The sequence below is a fragment of the Melozone crissalis genome, unplaced genomic scaffold, assembly GCF_028551555.1.
Source record: "Melozone crissalis strain CALT ecotype California unplaced genomic scaffold, PUWL_Pcris_2 ptg000042l_1, whole genome shotgun sequence".
Lineage (NCBI taxonomy): Eukaryota > Metazoa > Chordata > Aves > Passeriformes > Passerellidae > Melozone > Melozone crissalis.
In genome coordinates, this window is record NW_026535820.1 from 59520201 (window position 1) to 59538173 (window position 17973).

At 43.4% G+C, this 17973-nt stretch overlaps 1 protein-coding gene across 1 annotated transcript in view; it reads right to left on the bottom strand.

Moving 5' to 3' along the window:
- The window catches only part of GMPR (guanosine monophosphate reductase), a 41960-nt gene extending 24208 nt beyond the window's left edge, over positions 1-17752 (bottom strand). The window contains exons 1-6 of the mRNA XM_054285422.1: positions 17573-17752; positions 13538-13657; positions 12831-12914; positions 11063-11236; positions 3283-3364; positions 800-906 (exon numbers count right to left, since the gene is read on the bottom strand). Of these exons, the coding sequence (XP_054141397.1) occupies positions 800-906; positions 3283-3364; positions 11063-11236; positions 12831-12914; positions 13538-13657; positions 17573-17659 (654 nt within the window). The 5' untranslated portion in view covers positions 17660-17752. The remainder of the gene's footprint in view (positions 1-799; positions 907-3282; positions 3365-11062; positions 11237-12830; positions 12915-13537; positions 13658-17572) is intronic.
- Between the last annotated feature and the right edge of the window lie 221 nt (positions 17753-17973).

Genomic DNA, 17973 nt, shown 5'->3' on the forward strand with positions numbered 1-17973 from the left:
TGCCCTCCCCATGAGCAGCTGCCTCACAGGCAGCCTGCAGAGGCTGTGCCAGCCTGACATGCCTGTGTATGCCCAAGCACACAGGACCTTTGGGTGCTGCAGGCTGCACTCCAGCTCAGTCTGGGGCCATGCTTACTACCAATTTACTTTCTCTCTGTGAGGTGAATCTGGTCTTGCTGACAAGAGTAGAAACTGCCATTAGCAGGCAATACAGACAGATGCTCTTTTTCCCCCACAGGCTTGTTATTTCCCCAGAGTTTAGTGAGAACATAAGTGGCTCACGTGCTAGCTGTGCTCAAAACAGCCACCTCAAACACTCCTGCCCCTGCACAGAGAGCTTTGTGTGGATGCTCTCTGAATCAATCCAACCAGGGCACAGATGGGCTCGCATCATTTTCCCTTGTGCTCCCCTCTATGCCTGCCTGCCTATCCCTCAGTCACACTCTGAGGAAAGCAATGTTTACATTCCACCCCTACAGAAGTCTTTCATAGGAATTACAGTTTGCTTCAATAGTGAAAACATTACCAAGCTTCCTATTCTGTTTACATAACAGCTTACTCCACAAAGGAAGAGGCAGAGTTTGAAAAATAAAACAGAAGTGAGGCACCCACATATTTTAAATGTTAGAGAGCTGGTTTTTTACATCTGGATCTCCACTGACTGTCCTAGGAACTAGCACAGGAGTCAACTGGGAATGACAGAAGGACAGGCTTTAACATGCAGGGTACTGGACTGTTTGATTCTCCTGTTCCACAACAGTTTGCACAGTGGGAATCAGAGTGGGTGACAGTTACTTACAGAGATGATATGTCCTTTCAAGCCATGTGCTGAGTCTGCACACTCAATAACAGCACTTAGCTGTGGATAGCCCACCCCTGTCTTAATCCGAGTGGTACACACAGAACCTAGACAAGAGAACGAGAGGAATATACATAGTTCATCAGGATGACAGAAATGATACAGAAAAAATGTGTTTCTATCAGCATTACTGTTCTCCCAAGAAGTCTCTATTGCCAATGCTGGCTTCTCACAGATAAAAGGAGCACATAGGAACTTGAATTCTGAAATGCTCACATGCCACTTCAGGGGAGCTGTGGCTGAGAAGACTCATGTCCCCCCTTTCTTCTCCACTGCCAATCCCAATTTAGTTCCCATCAGTAATGCTTCTCAGTGAAAGAATTACTTCATCACAAGAAAGCAAATCTGACTGAGGTGCCTGAAGGGAAGGGGCAAAAGGACCAGAATCACAACCTGTGAGACTCAGCAGTAGCATTTATTACCCAACTATGTCTTCTAATATATATTTCTATCTCTTTTCTGCATGTTTAAAGAAGCAATTCTATGGTAAAATCTGTGATTTTTTTTTGGTAACAATTTTCCCATCTTTTGTTTAATACTGAAGGCAGGAATATTTGGCAGATGACAATTTTGGGGAATATTAAAAAATCAGCATATAGCATTTAAAAAGTGAGATAAGTAATCATCTGAAAGCTGAACAGTACAACAACAAGGGAAATATAGGAACTATATCTACTCATTGAACTATATTATTTATACCCATACATTGTGCCTGCATGTACATATAGATAAAAATAAAGGTATGTATCTATCTGTATATATCTATCTATATATAATATATTTTACATATGTATATACAAACCAATTTACTTACAGTTCAACATAGCAACATGGATCTTTTGGAATACTTTCTCTATTTTGTTCCCTCAAATTAAGAGTCAAAAGGAGGAGTACTTTTTCCCAGTCTAGGTTCTATAATTTAGGATACAGACCTAAAAGGTCCGCATGGTAACGAGAATTTCAAAACAGATTCTAAACCAAAATGCAGTGAAATATGAATCCCTTCACTCAGCTGATATCCAGGTATACTCAAGCTACCAGTAAAGCAAAAGTTACCAAAGATCCTTCAAAGAACTGACAAAGTGAAAACACTGAGAAGAATTCTTGAAAAATAGTAAGAAAGTTAGCTTTAATTAAATAGGGAAAAAATATAATTTCCACAGGGCTTGTACTGCATAGTGTATGTAATGCTTTATAATAACATGACAGATCATTATCTGGAAAAGAGCTTCAAGACCTGAGGGAGAAACATTCATTACTTGTGGGTTTGCATGGTCAACTTGTACAGATCTGTTCAGGAAGGTCAACTTGTACAGATCTGTTCAGGAAGATCTCCAGGGAGGACTATACAGCATTTACCCGCATTTCCATGTTTGAGGCTACAAACTATAATTATTCTTCTTTTAAATCTGAATTTGCCCATGACAATTACACCATGAAATCTCTGTTGTTGATTCTTCATGTATTTTGCACTATTTATTGTTCGATATCTTGCTGGGAACAACTGCAAGGTTTATTACATCATTTTCTGTGCTCCAGTTATCCATTCATGGACCACAACTGTCTGGCACTGCAGAGTAAACAATCTGCCTGCACTGCACTGGATGATCACAGCTATACTGTCAGTGGCATTTGTGTTAGCCACTTTAAAATCTAGCCCACATATGGTGACTCCAGCTGCAGTCTAAGAAGAAAATAGCAAAAGAAGGAACATGTGAAGGAAGGCACAAGGAAGGAGAGAAAAAAAAAAAAAAGAAAGAAAGATTATGGCAGTGTATGCCAGACAACATTAGGGAAGGGAAGATAGGGAAAACACTGTAAGAAGGTCCGGGTTCTCTTGTTTATCCATGGAAATGTTAGAGTGATAGACAGCATGTAAGTACATTAATGTAAATTTTAGCTCCCAGGCAATAGTAACAGGTAGAGGCAAAGTTATCCATATTTCACAATCAACACCATTTCATCTTTGAAGACATTGACAGGGATAACCTCAGCTTCATAGAACACAAATCATAAAGCTACTCAGAAACACATCTTTCCTTGATAGAGGTGGACACCTGGACACAGCATCCTTTGAGCTTTAGCTCGGATGACTCATCCTCTTTTCAGCAGGCTAGAAAACTGTTCCCAGACACAACACATGTTATCAGTGGTAATGTCAGGAACTCAGGCAGCCCAGTGCTTCCAAAACCAACTATCTTCACTGACTGGAGGTGCAATATGCAACACTGTTCAGTATGAAACACTGGCACTCAGTATGTAAATTTCTTAAACGCACTGTGTGCAAGTTCACTGGTACTTTATTGACCTGAGTGGGTCTTGGCATTCGAACAGGCAAGGAAACAGCATTATGTACTTGTTCCATCTGGACAACTCCTCTATCCTCTACCAATGATACCAAAAGCCACCTTTATTTGACTTACCTGGTCCAATACCCACTTTAATAATATCTGCTCCAGAAATAATAAGTTCTTCTACCATCTCTCCTGTCACCACATTGCCTGCCTAGAAAGAAAGAACAGTATCACAGGTACAGGAGATTTCAAGACTACTGCAGTAAAGACTAAAAATTATAATGTAAAGTTTGATCCAGAGCTTTTAGAAGTTGAACTATGCAGAGTATGGAAGAATATAGTTCATCATACTGTTCCTTGGACATGCCACCAAGACTAAACCAGGTAAATTCTTGAGTCAAATGAATTTAATAAGTAATCCAGTAAACCCTGATCCTTAGCATTCCATCAGATCTGCTTTGTCATCCATCACCCCAATCCTCACCCAGAGGCTCTCAACCACATCATCCCTAACCACAGGGGCTATTCTTCTCTCTTATGTACAGTGAACTCCTTCACCTCTCCTGCCCTACCTCTGTCTCTCCAAAACAGCCTAGAGACCTCCATGCCTTTTGCCTACCTTGCTTTGCAGGAAGAAGTTCAGATCTTGTTTAAAATGCTGAAAAATAAGTTTTTTCTTTAGGATTCAGTATTTCTCACACTGAAAGGAAGGTACTATTGTTCTAATTTTTGTGCATTAGTGCCAAAATTGGTATGTATACACAGACAATATAAATCTGACCATTCACACCATATATGCACATTTTGTTGTGGTGATGCCACTGGTTAAAAACAGGGGCTTGGTTCCCTGTGCATGCCCTTTGCAGAGATATAGAGAGCATGCTGTTTAGGGTAACATCTTCTTTGAAAGAAATTCTGAATTGTTTTGTGTTCTTTACTGTATTTTTTCTTGCACTTCAACAGGTCTTTTCCTCCTTTTGCCTACATCGTTATCTTTGCTGAAAGTGAAGACAGCTCTCTCAGCCTTTGTCTTGCTCCTTCTAGAAAACTTCTTCTATTGGCTCTCCACATCCCCAGTCAATTGCTTAATCTTTGTTTGCCTTATACCAGACTTCCTTGAAGTTATACCAGACAGATCTTTCTTGAACCTGAGGAATGAGAACTATCCACGTGGTACAGGTGAGTTCTCAGCAAGGCTTTGCACAAAGGCTTTTTCCTTTCCTATGGAAATATCTTGCCTGACACAGAAGAATGCCTTTGCCTGTGTCACACTGGTGGCTCACAGTCACCTTGTGATCTACTCATGCCTCCAGGAACATTTACCTACTCCAAACTGTAGCAGAAACTTGCAGAACTGCCCCTGATACTGTGCTACCTATTCCTAGAGTAATGTTTTCCACATGTGGTTTATTGAGGTGGGGGCCCTCTTCTGCCAGAGCCTCAGCTGGGCATGTGGCCTGTAGTAACCATGAGATACAGATTTTTCTGGTTCATGGATGCTGTGAATGCAAAGAATGCCAGTGTGATTAAATTACTGATACTTTTAATAAAAGAAACTACAAAACAACCTTTGAGCACACACTTGGTAATTGGCTTGCAAAACTGGTGCACTAAGTGCAGAGAGCTGCCAGTCTATTTCTATTCATTTAAAGAAACATTTTGATGCAAGCTCAGTGTGACAAGACGGGCCCTTGCATGTATTCCAACTGTGCATCTGATGGATCAGCAGTCAGAGTGAGGCTAGAGATTAATTCCCTTGCCAGGAGTGTCCTCTGTCCAGATGATTTTCAGGGAAAAGACAGTCTTCAAAGAGCAAGGATTTCAAATGACATTTGAATCCTATTCAAAGGAGATTTATGAGCTAAAACCTATGCTTTGAGTAACATTTGAAAACAAACTGTTAGCCAGTGCATTTTCAGACCACGCTTTCCTCTCTGCAACAGGCTGCACAAAGCAAATGAATGCTGACATAGCACACACTGAACTGACTCACTACAGCTGTACTAACTGCATTCCCATACTCTGAGGGAACATTGTACAGGAACCCAATTCTATAAATTGCAGCCCACAATTGAGAAGGATGTGAAGGTCCTCAAATGTGTCAGAAGAAGGTAGGAAAGCTGGTGATGTGACTGAAAGGCAGATACTGTGGGGAGTGGCCAAGGCACTGGGCTCATTTGCTTGGAGAGAAGGTGGCCAAGGGGTGACCTCACTGCTCACTACAGCTTCCTGAGGAGGGCAGGTGGAGAGGGAGGGGCTGAGTTCTCCCTGGGATCCAGGGACAGGATGCATATGAATGGCTCAAAGCTGTGTCCCTCAGGGAGGTTCAGACCTGACATGAATAATCAGCTCTTCAGTGAGAGGGTGGACAAACCCTAGAATGGGCTTCCTACAGAGGTGTCCAATGCCCCATGCCTTTGTGTTTAGTTTCCCAGGTCTTCCCTCACATAACTCCTATAAACTGGAATAACACTGTTTCACCTTCTGTCAATAGGAACCTCCCCACACTCCCAAGACCTTTGATAGGTGATGAGAGGGGTCCGGCTCCAACATTTCCTATCTCCTTCAGTACTCTTAGACAATTACAAACCAAGCTTGGTTTGTATCTCAGCTCTGTGGCTTGTCTCATGTCTACAGAACATTCCTAACCAGGAAAACTGCACAAGAGAAACTTCCTGTTTTCCACATAACCTGTTTTGCACTCGTACTAAGCACAGGCTATTCATTTCTAGAGATCTGAACTTGGATCTAGAGATGTTCAGAAATCTCTGACATAATGATACTGCAGGACTTAATAAGTGTTTGTAGCAGCACTGACAGGGGTAGAGAAGGAGGCAAATTCTAAAGTCCTTACTTAGTAGAGCTTTTATTCAAATGTAGCTATTGCTGAAGTCAGCACAAGGGTACCCATGGAATACTGGGCAAGGCCTGTTCTCCACTTACTGATTTCTGACTCCTATTTCACTATTTATTTATTTTTACTGAATTTTGCTTCCTCCTTTTTATTAGCTTGAAACAGCTGACAAGCCACCACCTGAAGCACTTAAAAAAATAATGAGAGTATCAAGCAGCAATTTGTGGTCTATGATACAGGACCACTTAAATCTTCTCAAAAGAGCATGATATTGATTAAAAATAAAATAAAATAGAACAATCAGGAAATAAAGAGTATATAATAGGTACAGTGTTTCAGCTAAGTGCTGCTTCCTTTCTGCTCAGTGGTAATTTGTTATACTAAGTGCTGTCCATTCCAAGATGGGGTGATGGAGAGTGTGCCACTTAGGACATCAAGGAAACAGTTTACCTCTGGAAGGCAGATGACCACCTGTGCTGTATGACACACACCACAGTACCACCTGGTGAAACACTGGAGCACATTAAAAAGATTCATAAATAGGAAGGAGCAGGTATTCCAAGTCAGTAGTTGCATGAGATTTGGGGTAAAATATGTATTTAACTTAAACAGCAGTGTCTTCTTATTAGCAGAGCATAGAGGGTTGTCAAACTGTCTCTTCAGAAATGTTAACCAGACGTTTACTGTTAAGTTACTGCTAGAAAATGTTGGAACTGCATATGTTGGTTGAAAATGCTCATCCTAGCAGGGAAAAGCACTTATGTCCCCAGCATACATTTTTTCCTGGAATGCATGTACACACATCACTGATTTCTGTGCTTCTGAATCTGCAGATCCTTTACAAATTTTCAACGAAGACGTGGAACTCTACATAGCAGACTTCAACCTGCTAATGAGAGGCTTGCTTCTTTGAGGTACCTTTTGCAGACCTCAGAGAGCACAAAAAAAACACTATGAGAGAGGCACAGTTAGCTGTATGTGAAGAGACCCCAGTATGACCGCTGAAGGGAAATCAGTGGTCTCTTCTGAACTCTGCTTTACTGAAACCAATGCTTGCCTTACCACTCATACCAGTATGACAGCTGAATTGAGGCAAAAGGGCTTTTGAAGTCTCCACTGGTACAGTAAAGCCAGAATACTTCAACTTAAAAAAAAATCTGAAAAGATCAATATAGAAAGACTGAGACTACAGAAATTAAATCCTCTTAAAATTAGCTGAAAGAATAGAACACAATTGGAACATGCACTGTGAAGTCACTACAAGCAATACACTTTGTCATGTGTTTACACAAGTAGCCAGGGAACAAAGCAATTGGTGCAAGTATCGTGATGTCCATCACTCAGTATGGGGTCCCAAGTGAATGCCAGCCCGGGTCATTCCAGCACTATCCAGGACGACTGAACTGTGGGTCAGTCCTGAGGAAAATCCCGGCCTCAGAAAAGTCAAAGGAATTTCCCTACTGACTTTATTGAGATCAAGATTTTACCTAACAGGATTATAAAGACTACAGCTTCTCTGACAGAGATACAAAATTAGTGAACACATAGGGCAGTGCCTCTGAATTTCAGTCAGGCATTTGATACTGTGCCTCATGAAAGCCTGCTATAAATATCAACTCATACTGCCTAAGACAGGAACACTGCTGCACTGATTGAAAGCTGCTGGCAAATGGCAATGGATCTAGCTGGGGAGAAGTGTCTATGACAACAGTTCTCAAACTTTCTTCTTGTATCCTAGAGGAAAGCACAGTCTGTGCCTCCACATTATCAGGAAGGCGGCCAAAGGACACCTCCCACCCACGAAAGTAAGGGGTGCTTAACCATGAGATGGAGATGCCCTTTGCAAGGCTGAGCCACACTCAGTGGGTGCTTGCACTCAGTGCTGTGCCTGACCTGAGGCAGGCTCAGCAGCATCCCTCTCTCCTATCCTGGGATCCTGCCTGGCCGCTGCTCTCAGATGCCAGCCCTGGTAGACATGCCACGATTGAATTTACTCTGGTGTGTGTTCCAGGGCTGAGCTGGGAGTAGTCTGCATGGCTTTCTCTGACTGAATACTGCCTCCATTCTGCCTCCAAGGCCCAGAAAAGTTCTGCTACTGACTCCAAGGAGGAGCAACAATTTCTGGCTCCTGCTGTTTCCCTCTGCTTCTGCTTTGCAGTTCCGCTTGTCTCCCTCTCTGGCCCACATGTTGTGGGTGCTACTGTATCTCCAAGTGTGCTCCTGCCTCAGTCTTCTTCCTGCCACACTCCCTGCTCCCCTCAGGATTGCTCTTCTACAAGGAACAGAGGAATAGCATGAAAACAAAAATTCAAGATAAAAACTTGGCAAAGCTGGCAGACAAAGACAACTCAGCTTGTAAACAGACTTTCAGGGTGATAGAATAACCCTAAAGTCTACAATAAAACTAATCAATAAGGACTATGCAACCTGTAATATAAAGGCTCTGATCCTCCATCATGAATGCTGACTAAAGGTTTTCTTTAGACTTGAGCAAGCAAGCATAATTGATGCACATAATGCTGCACAATAGCAAAACCCTCCAATGGGTGATCCTCCTCAGGATCTTCCTGGTTCTGGGAGGCACTTGTGAGACACTCAGAAGACTTAAATATCCTTTCTTCCCCCATTCCCAACCCGATGAGTGATTTAAGACAAGTCATGTTGTACTTTTGTGCCCGTTTGTCTTCTCTACCCTTTGTGTTCCATGGAGAAGCTGATCTTCTTTGTAAATTACTACAAAATGCAAAAGTGAGAAAACCTTGTGTCAGAACCAGGCAGAAGAAAATAAGGCAATGTGATTATAAAAGTAAATATTTAAAAAGGCAGAAATGTGGATTTGAAAGGTTGTTACACAAGAGACATGGTTGGTCTGCCGGGGAGTACTGGCCACAGAGACTGCTACATTAACCACAGTTGCTTTGCACATCCCCTTTCAGCCTCAGAGCTGAACCCATTACGTGGCCCCTGGGAACACACATTCCCTGAGATCCAGGGTTGGGTTACTGTTATGTATTGCACTGCAGCTGACTGTGGAATGAACAGTCATGCTGAGGAAAGCAAACAAGGTCCTGGAGATCACTTTCAGCTACGAGAAAGCTTCTTTATTTTTATACCTCCTATTTAACCGCTAGCCCTTTTGTTTGAAAGTCCCAACAGCAGAGAACATACTGCAGGCATAGCACAGACACACCAAAGCAGTCGGAACAAACAGGTAGCAGCAGGACATGTCTTCCAGATTACCATTAAAAGGAGCCCAGACCAGCTCCTGCATTTCAGCCAGGAACAGCTTCAAAAGGCCATTTTGGCACAGAACATGAATTAATTTGGAAGCAGGGTAGAGGTGGGTGTCTAGTTGAATCAGAGACCTTCAGAGACTGAACAGATTCTGGAGGCTTTGGAAAGCTGAAGGTTTTTGAACACCCCAAGTTTGTTAGCATGCTTTTAGGAGTGGAAATTATTGCTGTGCAGATTAAAAACATAAGCCATATTAAGCCATGTTCAGATAAAGGAGCTACATTCAGAGAAGGCAACTGAACAGGTCAGGGCTGTAAATGTGTTCAAGCAGGTGGTGCTGTCAGGACAATGAGACCTGAAGTAACAATAACCTTAGCCACAAAAGCAGAGATACTAGGAAGGCAGCTGAACAGATGCAGAAGGTGAATGAAACTGGCCTGGTCTTGATATCTGACTTTGACATTGACCTTCTCTGCCTTCTGGGGAATTCATCTTGGTTGAGTTCTCTCCTCAGTCAGCAAAGTCAGCAATCACTGGGGAGGTGGGGGAGGGCATGACACACAATTTTCTTTCCACTCCTGACAAAGATAATCTTTGGCTTTAACTGTGTGCTTTAAGCTCCCTCCCACAACTCTTCAAAGACAAAGTCACTGGAGCAATCATGTCACTAGGGACAAGACTTCAGATCCAAAGAAGCTCAGAAGGCCCACATTTATCATTTCAAAATTCCAAATTCTCTCTCTCCAAAGCCATGGGAAATATGATCATACCAAAATGGCTCCTATCTCTCCTGACAACTGTTGAAGAATGCCTATTAATCAGCCTATGGTAACCCAGCATCCAACAAGCATTCCAGCTCACTCAAGTTTTCCATCATTCCAAAGCAAAAACACTGCCTTCCTCTGACATGGGAGGAAGGAATGCATCCTCTTCTGAGCTGCTTGAATATGTTATTCTCTATTGAACAAAGGGAGAATGTGCATTTAGGAACATTCTTACTTCACATTTACTTTACATTTATATTTTACTTTACTTTATCTGTGGCATGTGAAAGCAGGCGAGTGATGCCTAAACACATGATTTTTTTGCTGCACTGGCTTGAAGAAAGGCTGGTAACCTCACTACCCATCTGCTGCTTGTTTGAGGATTTCTGTTATTCTCATGGAAACAATTCAGACACATTCCTTCAGGAGCCCTGGGAAAGCAGCAGTAGTGCTCTTCTGCTAGGAGTTCCATGTCCATGTAAACATCTTATTTTTGGTGCAAAAGACCTCAAGGAAGCATGAATTAGCACTTTGAGATGGGATAGTAACATCACAGAAAGCACCATGAAAAGCCCCAGCACTGACCATTTTGCTCCCTTATAATGCTGTTCACAACAGCCCAACATCCCTCTCATTCTTATCACAGGCAAGGATCAGTCTGCATTGATCTGTCTTCATAGTGATCTAACAATCAGTGGCCCCAGCTGGCCGGAAATGTTGGTACATTCCCACAGCAAACCTCTGCTTGGAATCACCAAAATTAACCTATACACTTAATGATCAGAGATCTCATCTAGTGTGGGAAGGAGGACATGAGTAGGAAGAGAACTGGATCCAGCCAGTCCTCTATGCCAAGTTACTTAGACAGCTGCATCAGATCACACCCTAAACATTCCCACAGAAATCATCAGCAATGGATGGACAATACCAAACTGTTATTGGAACACCCTTCCCTGCTTCCCTTCCTCTTCCAACTTCTGATGCCTGCCAGTCAAACTCTGGGTCCTGTTCCTGGCCAGAATTCACACACATACCTCCACCCTTTCTACACACTTACCATAATGGTGTGATGTGGGAACAGGGCACGGACGGACTTCACAAACTCCACGAAATACTCTGAATAGCCGTTTGCCACATCCAGGCAGATGTATTTGATAGCTGGAATGGCCTCTAGAATACTTGTTAACTTTTTCAAATCTTCTTGTCCACTACCTGAGCTTGCTGCTACATGCTAAAAAAACAGAGAGAACAAAACAGAGTAGTAGGTTGCAAAAACTGAAATAAACACACAATTTGTTTGTCTTTTCCTGCATAATCTTGGCAGGACTTGTGCTGGTAACTAGTGAAAAATCACACTATGTAATATGAAATAAATACCTTCCTGGGAAAATCAGTGGGCTATTTCTGTCAAGTTTAAATTATATAAAAGAGAGGGAAATTAGCTTTCTAGCAATCATTCACAAGTGGATTGTCACTGGCATATATAATCATCTGAGATCAGTCAAGTTCAGCCATTCTCATATTAACATGAACATAAGATGAAGCCCTAACTTGGTATATTTCCAGGAAGTTAGGTAAAATTTGGGGCACTGTCAGAGAGTAAAATCTAGGTCTTTTAAGTTCACCAAGCACTCCTGTGATGTACAGAATCACAGAATAATTTTGTTGGGAAAGGTCCTCTGGAGATTTTGTAGTCTAATCCCCTTTCTCAAGCAAGGTCAGCTACCATTGAAAACAAGCAGATTGCTTCTTCCTTTGTTTTCCAATGAGTTCTTTCCAAAGGAAAAATAGTTTCCACAGCTGTTGGCCTGCAAAACCTCTGCAGAAATCCAAGGTCACTGTGCAAGTCAGTATTTAATCACTACAGGAATAGGAGATCCTATTCCAGTCATTATATACCACAAATAAGTTTGGAAGTGTTCAGACACAGGACATTCCTGAGACCACTTTCTACCCTATGGCGGCATGTAAGTAATCCTGACTGGCCAAAGTGCTAAGCTCACTTTCAGCAACTCTGTAATCAATAGCCTTTATAATATAATTCTGAAATGTGCCACAGGTAAAGATACAACACAGCAATGTTGTATTCTTTTCTATACAGAGAAAGATCAAAAACTCCACTGAACTTGGAGCAGGAAGGGGAGATGGCCAGGCACACTCACAGTGCCTCTACTGGTACAGGGGCCTGCCAGAAGAAAAGAAGTCTGAATGTGAGAAAGTCACAAATTAAGTCAATGTTTAAATTGATGGAATATAATGGCTCAGGTTGGGACCCTGTGGACAAGTGGGATAGCACAAAGTGAGCTCTGGTGCAAGAAGGTAAGTGGAGGACACAGAAGCTCTGACAACTTTCAGGGCTCATCCCTGCCTGGGCCCAGCCCCTAGGCCCCTCCAGCCTGTAGACTCCAGATCCACTCGCACACCTGGTGGCAAAGACTCTGCCTGGCACAAGGGTGTGCAGGGCCAGCTGTGGTTGGGTTATTTGAAATTATTCACATCAGTGAACTACCACAGCTCGCAACAGCAACAGAAGCACAGCACTCATGCCTATTCCTAAGTATTTCCTCCTTCAGGATACTTCTCTGTTTCCATTCCAGGCATATACAAACTTTGCTTTTTAGCATCTTCATATAAGCACTTTCATAATGGACTCATGTAGCCCCTCTTTTAAATCAGGACAAGCCACTTCCCTTGATGAATTTAAGAACAGCAAATATCTTCATTCCCCAAAACCTCATTTGACAACAGCATTCCCTAGAGACTCCAGTGTATGTGAGTTCAGAACAAAGCAATAAACCATAATAATTTACAGTAGAAAAATGTACCTCAAGGCATTCTGGGTGATTGGCAGCAAACAGTTTCCATTCTTCCAGAGAATAATGCTTGTGAATTGCAGTGAACATTGCATGCTAGCAAAAAAACAAGAGAACTGATATTAATGTCACAGTTAGTAATTTTTCCCTCAGCTGCAAAATAAGGGATTAGAAAATCCCCTTTTAAGTATAGGCTCATCCTGCTTGGAAGAAACAGTAACAGCAAATAACAGACCAGGCAACTACAAACAGCTCTTCAAAAGCAACTTGGCATGCTTAGCCAACCTTTCAGGACCAGGTTTATGACATGTTTCATTAAGCAACTGTCAGTATTTTGAATGTGACAGAGGGTCATTAACTTAGAAAGTGCTGCAGTTCTATCCCATAACCCACACTTTCAAAACTTGTCAGCTATTTTTTTTTCTGGCATGGAGCACAAAGGGACCTCAAAAACAAGCTCTAGAAGCTCCACCTGAAGCTGAGCTACACCCAAAATGGAAGCTTCCCAATATGGAAGCATCTCCACAGAAATTTCCTTACATCAGGAGCCCTGTTTGTGGTGACTGTGCTGTTGTAAAAGTACACCTGCTTTTTTTTATTCTGGAGTTTTAAACTTGCATTCCCCTGTTCTCAAAAAATTTAGCTAAAAAATCAACAAAGGCTGCTCGCTGTCCCCCAGCAGCTTCCCAACTGTTGCAGAAATGAGAGTTCAGACTTACTTTTGCCATAACCACAGCCATTTCAAACGTCCCCACAGTGTCCATGTTTGCCACTATAATGGGAATTCCTGTGTACGTCTGCTTGGAGTTACGGAAGGTGAAGGTGCGTGTGAGGTCGACCTGCAGGGAACAGACATGCATTCTTTTAAATAACTGATTGTAATCTTACACGAGTTTTGCCACAGATTTCAGATACAGCATGTTTAGACACAGCTTCTCCATTTTCCTCACATTTCCTGTTCCTTTTGTTCCACTATTACATCAATTTTTTATTTTTATTTTTTACAATTCTGCCTTCCAAACAAGAAAAAAAAATTAAAACTATGTTTTCTGCATTAAATACAGCTCTTACTAAAGAAAAAAAATCAAAATAAAATTAAAAGAGGAAAAGGAAAAAGGCAGAAGGGCTTGGAAAGAAAGGACGATGAGGACTCTGGGGTTCTGTATACAGAAGTAATCTCGGCTGTTTTTATGGCTGCCTGAGAAATTAAAGTTGAAGTCCTAACTCTAAAGAAGTCAGAATTACAACTCCCTCTGTCTCCAGGGCATAAAGGACTTTGTCCCAGTCTTGAAGGTAAATGACCTTCATGCCCTTTTGTCACAGTTACCAGCACTCCTCCCATACAATATGAACAATCATACCTTGCCTTGCTAAACCAAGAAACTGCTAGTTTCTAAGTTAATGTCTTAAAACTGTATCCACCTTCACCTTCAGAGACATTTCTTCTTCAGCACCTTCAAATGATCACAGTAACATCAGGCATTTTTTCCTTACATCTGCAAGGGGTATTATCAAATTAGATCAGTTCCCACTGGCCTACCTAAGACCTTCCTACCTATGGGAAAATGCTCAAAAGGGGAAAAAAAAGTACAACTCTAAGATATTAGTTTAGTCTCTAGTAAAAATGAAGGCTCTTTCAGTTTTCACTAATACTCCCTGCAACTTTAACCCAAAAACATTTGCAGACCTGAACTAAACTGAAATCTATCACAAGAAAGAAAGCAACAGAAAAAATACAGGATTTTTTACTATTCAATTAAAACACATTTTGAGCACTTCCAAATTGTAGGCTAGATTCTGATTAATATTGTGAGGGATTTATTACTGATTTGTATAACAAAAAGAACTTGGTGCCTTAGTGATAAACTCTGAATCAGGTTCTCCTATAAGCTTTTAAGGGAAGGGTCACTTTAGTGAACAAACTAAGATATATCTTAATGGAAACTCCCCTTTCTTCTATTTACTATCAGAGGTCTAATTCTCCAGCCATCATGGATGACAAAACATTCTTTAGCTGCAGCTAACATTAGAAAATAGTAGAAGATTGATTGATGTGAAACAAGTATGAAAATTTAGTTTACTTTACTCCCTCTTAACACAATGTATTAACTAGAACCAAGGGTGGGAGAACACAAAAGTACCCCACAACCAATTCCACACAGATGCCAGCACCAGAACCACTGCCCTGCGGTTTTACAAAGGAAAAACATCTCTTACAAAGGAACACCAGAAAGGAGAAGATTTATGTTTAAAAAAAGACACCAAAATACTGCAAAATAGACACAGGATAAAGCAAGAACTTGCCTTGTAAATTTTTTAGTCCTTCACACCTTTAAGCCTCTCCAACATCCCACAGCAATAAGACAAATATGCTGCATAAAAACTATGACCTTTGCCTGGTAAATACATTCAGTGGTTTTTCTTGTTTTATGAGAGACAAACAACAGCCACTACTCAGTTTCACCTTCTCCATTCCACTCCTCACTTTATGGACTTTCAGTATATCCTCCACAGCTGCTTCTTCTCCATACTGAATTATCCTGGTACATTTATGTTTTTCCTCGTGTGGAAATCAGTCAACACTGTTGAGCATGCTGGCTGCCATTCCCTCTACCTATTTTAGCAAACTGTGCTGCTCTCGTGAACTTAATTAAATTTAAAAAATTTAAATTAACAACTTCCTACAGGAAACTTGTCTGTTGAACTTGCAATGGACAGAGAGCATGAGCAAGCCCAGCCAATGCAAGAACAGGCTATGTGAGTACCAAGACCCCACAATGGGTGCTCCCACTCCCACCCTTGCTCTGACCAATTTTGATATTCAAATTCAAGCACCACATTTTCTGATATATTTTCAAAAAAGAGAAAGCAACCATGGAAAATGAAGACAGTGCAAGGAATCAGAAACAAGTACCAACATAGGAAACCTACAGGAAGATCTGCAAACATCCCAAGCTGTCTCTCTAGGAAGCTGACTGAACTACAGCCACTGCATAAAAAGCTATCCTTGTGCAAATCGAGGCATTCACACCAGAGAAGCAGACGCTTCCTGATATAAGCTTCAAAGCAGCAGCTTGCTGGGTAGCAGGCACTGTAGTATGCTGCCTCTGTTCCTCTGCCAGAACTATTTATTTATATTCTTGTTTTGAAGCAGACTGGGGCTGTCCATTTCAGATCTGGCTCTCGCAGACTCTGTTTATCCCTGTTGCCACAGCCTCAGTGATGGTGTCCAATTTCCTAACCTTCATCGGTTTTCACTGACCCCCTCATGACACGCACTTTTTCTCATCTGCAATGTTTTAACAGTTCATCAGAGCCACCCGTTACAACCCTGCCGTATCAGCTCATGTTCCTCCTATCGTTTTCCCTTCCCAGCAGCCCTTCTTTCCACAGCCTGCACCCTGCTAAATATACAAAACACTGCACTTGAAGGAGCCATGTGCCTGCCACTCACTCGGCGGAGCACAGCTCCACCTGTTTGCTAGGCTGGCATAGTGAATTTTAAGGAGGGATCCATAGATCCCCAAGCAAATGGCTCAAAAGTGCCCAGAGGCTTTATGTGCAGTAATTGCACATGATGAGGAGTTACTCAGATGGGACACTGTTCATCATACATTACAAATTACTTGCTAGCGATCAACTTTCTGCTGAGAGGGCCTCTCACACCTTATGATGGCAAAGAGGTTTTGCTTAGCTGATGCCCTCAAAATCCCTGGCCATAGGCCTATAGTAAACACAGCCTCCCTGTTTCACTTTCCCTTTCTACCTCAGTCTCTCTCTCTTACACCTCCGTGTCCCTTGGAGAAAATCTTAATCCTCTTTTCATCCCCCAACACAACATAATTCCTTCTTTAGTCAAACTAAATCCTTTGTTAACCTTGGGGTTATGCAGGGTAAATGAGAAGGCACCTTCGATCCTGAGGCAGCCATCTTTTTTTGTGGATGCAATCGATCCTTATGGGATTGATTTCCCGGGGTCTTTCCCGATCCCTGATGAGAGAGAACCACAGAACTGTTCCGACTAACAGTGGCCAGCAGGCACACAGAGCCTCAGGGGACTCCAGGTCTCTACACACGCAGGTCACACGGGGGTGAAACCAAAGAGAGGGTGAAATGCACCCACTGCCCCAGGTTTGATGTGACTTCCCTCAGTACCCCCTATGACGGGGCACCCTGCGCACTGAGAAGCGCGCCCCAGCCTCTTCGCGGGTTTTTAATACAAATTTTTTTTTTTTTAAGAGCGCATCAGTTCCTCGGTACCAGCACCGCCCACAGCCCCCGAGGCTGAGGGCAATGCTGCCTGCAGGTGTCACCACCGGCTTCTGCCGGCCCAAGCTGCGGGGAGGGTAACCAGACACCCCCGTCCCGCAGCGCTGCTGGTTCGCCTCCACCGCCCCCTCCGACACCGGCGGTCAGGCCCCGCTCAGCGCCGCAGAGGCACCTGTTAGGAGCAAGCAACCCCCCACTGCCCCCTTGTATTTCAGCTTGAGGAGCGAGGGAGGCCAGCACGGCACCGGCTACCCCCGGCTCCCTTGGAGTCGTGGGGGGGGACACGCCGCGGACTTCGCAAACGCGGCCCCGTCCTCCCCTCCCGGGAGCAGCGGCATCCCCCCGCCACGCAAAGGGCGTCGCGATCGGGGAGGGCATTGCTGCGCTAGACCGGGTAATAAAAATAAAGCGGGGGGAAAGGCGGGTTAAGGAAGTTAAGCGTTGAGAAGGGGGAGGAAAAGCATGCTAGGTTTGGATGCCCCCACCTCTGCTCTGCTTTTGAGGCTGCTCCTTTTAGGTCTGACCAGGACATCTTTAAAGTCCAGTTTGAGGTCTGCGTCTACTCGGGGCATCTCGCTGGGGTGCCGGGGTGCGGGGGCCGGGGCTGTCCTGGCAGCGGAGGCGGCGGCAGCGGCGGCCCTGCTGTGCTGACTGCACCGCCCCGCCTGCAGAGCCGAGCCGAGCCGCGCCGGCCAAAGCCCGCTGGCCGCGCACCGCGCGTATTTATAGGGCGCGGGCACCGGGCCCCATCGCTTTATTAGGCGAGGGCTGGTTTTAGCTGAGCCTCTGCCCCGGCCCCCGCCGCGGCTACCCCCGCCTCTCCGCAGGGCAGTGTGCGGTGGGGGCAGACGGGGACGCGTCGCCCGTCCGCAACCGCCCCGTGCGG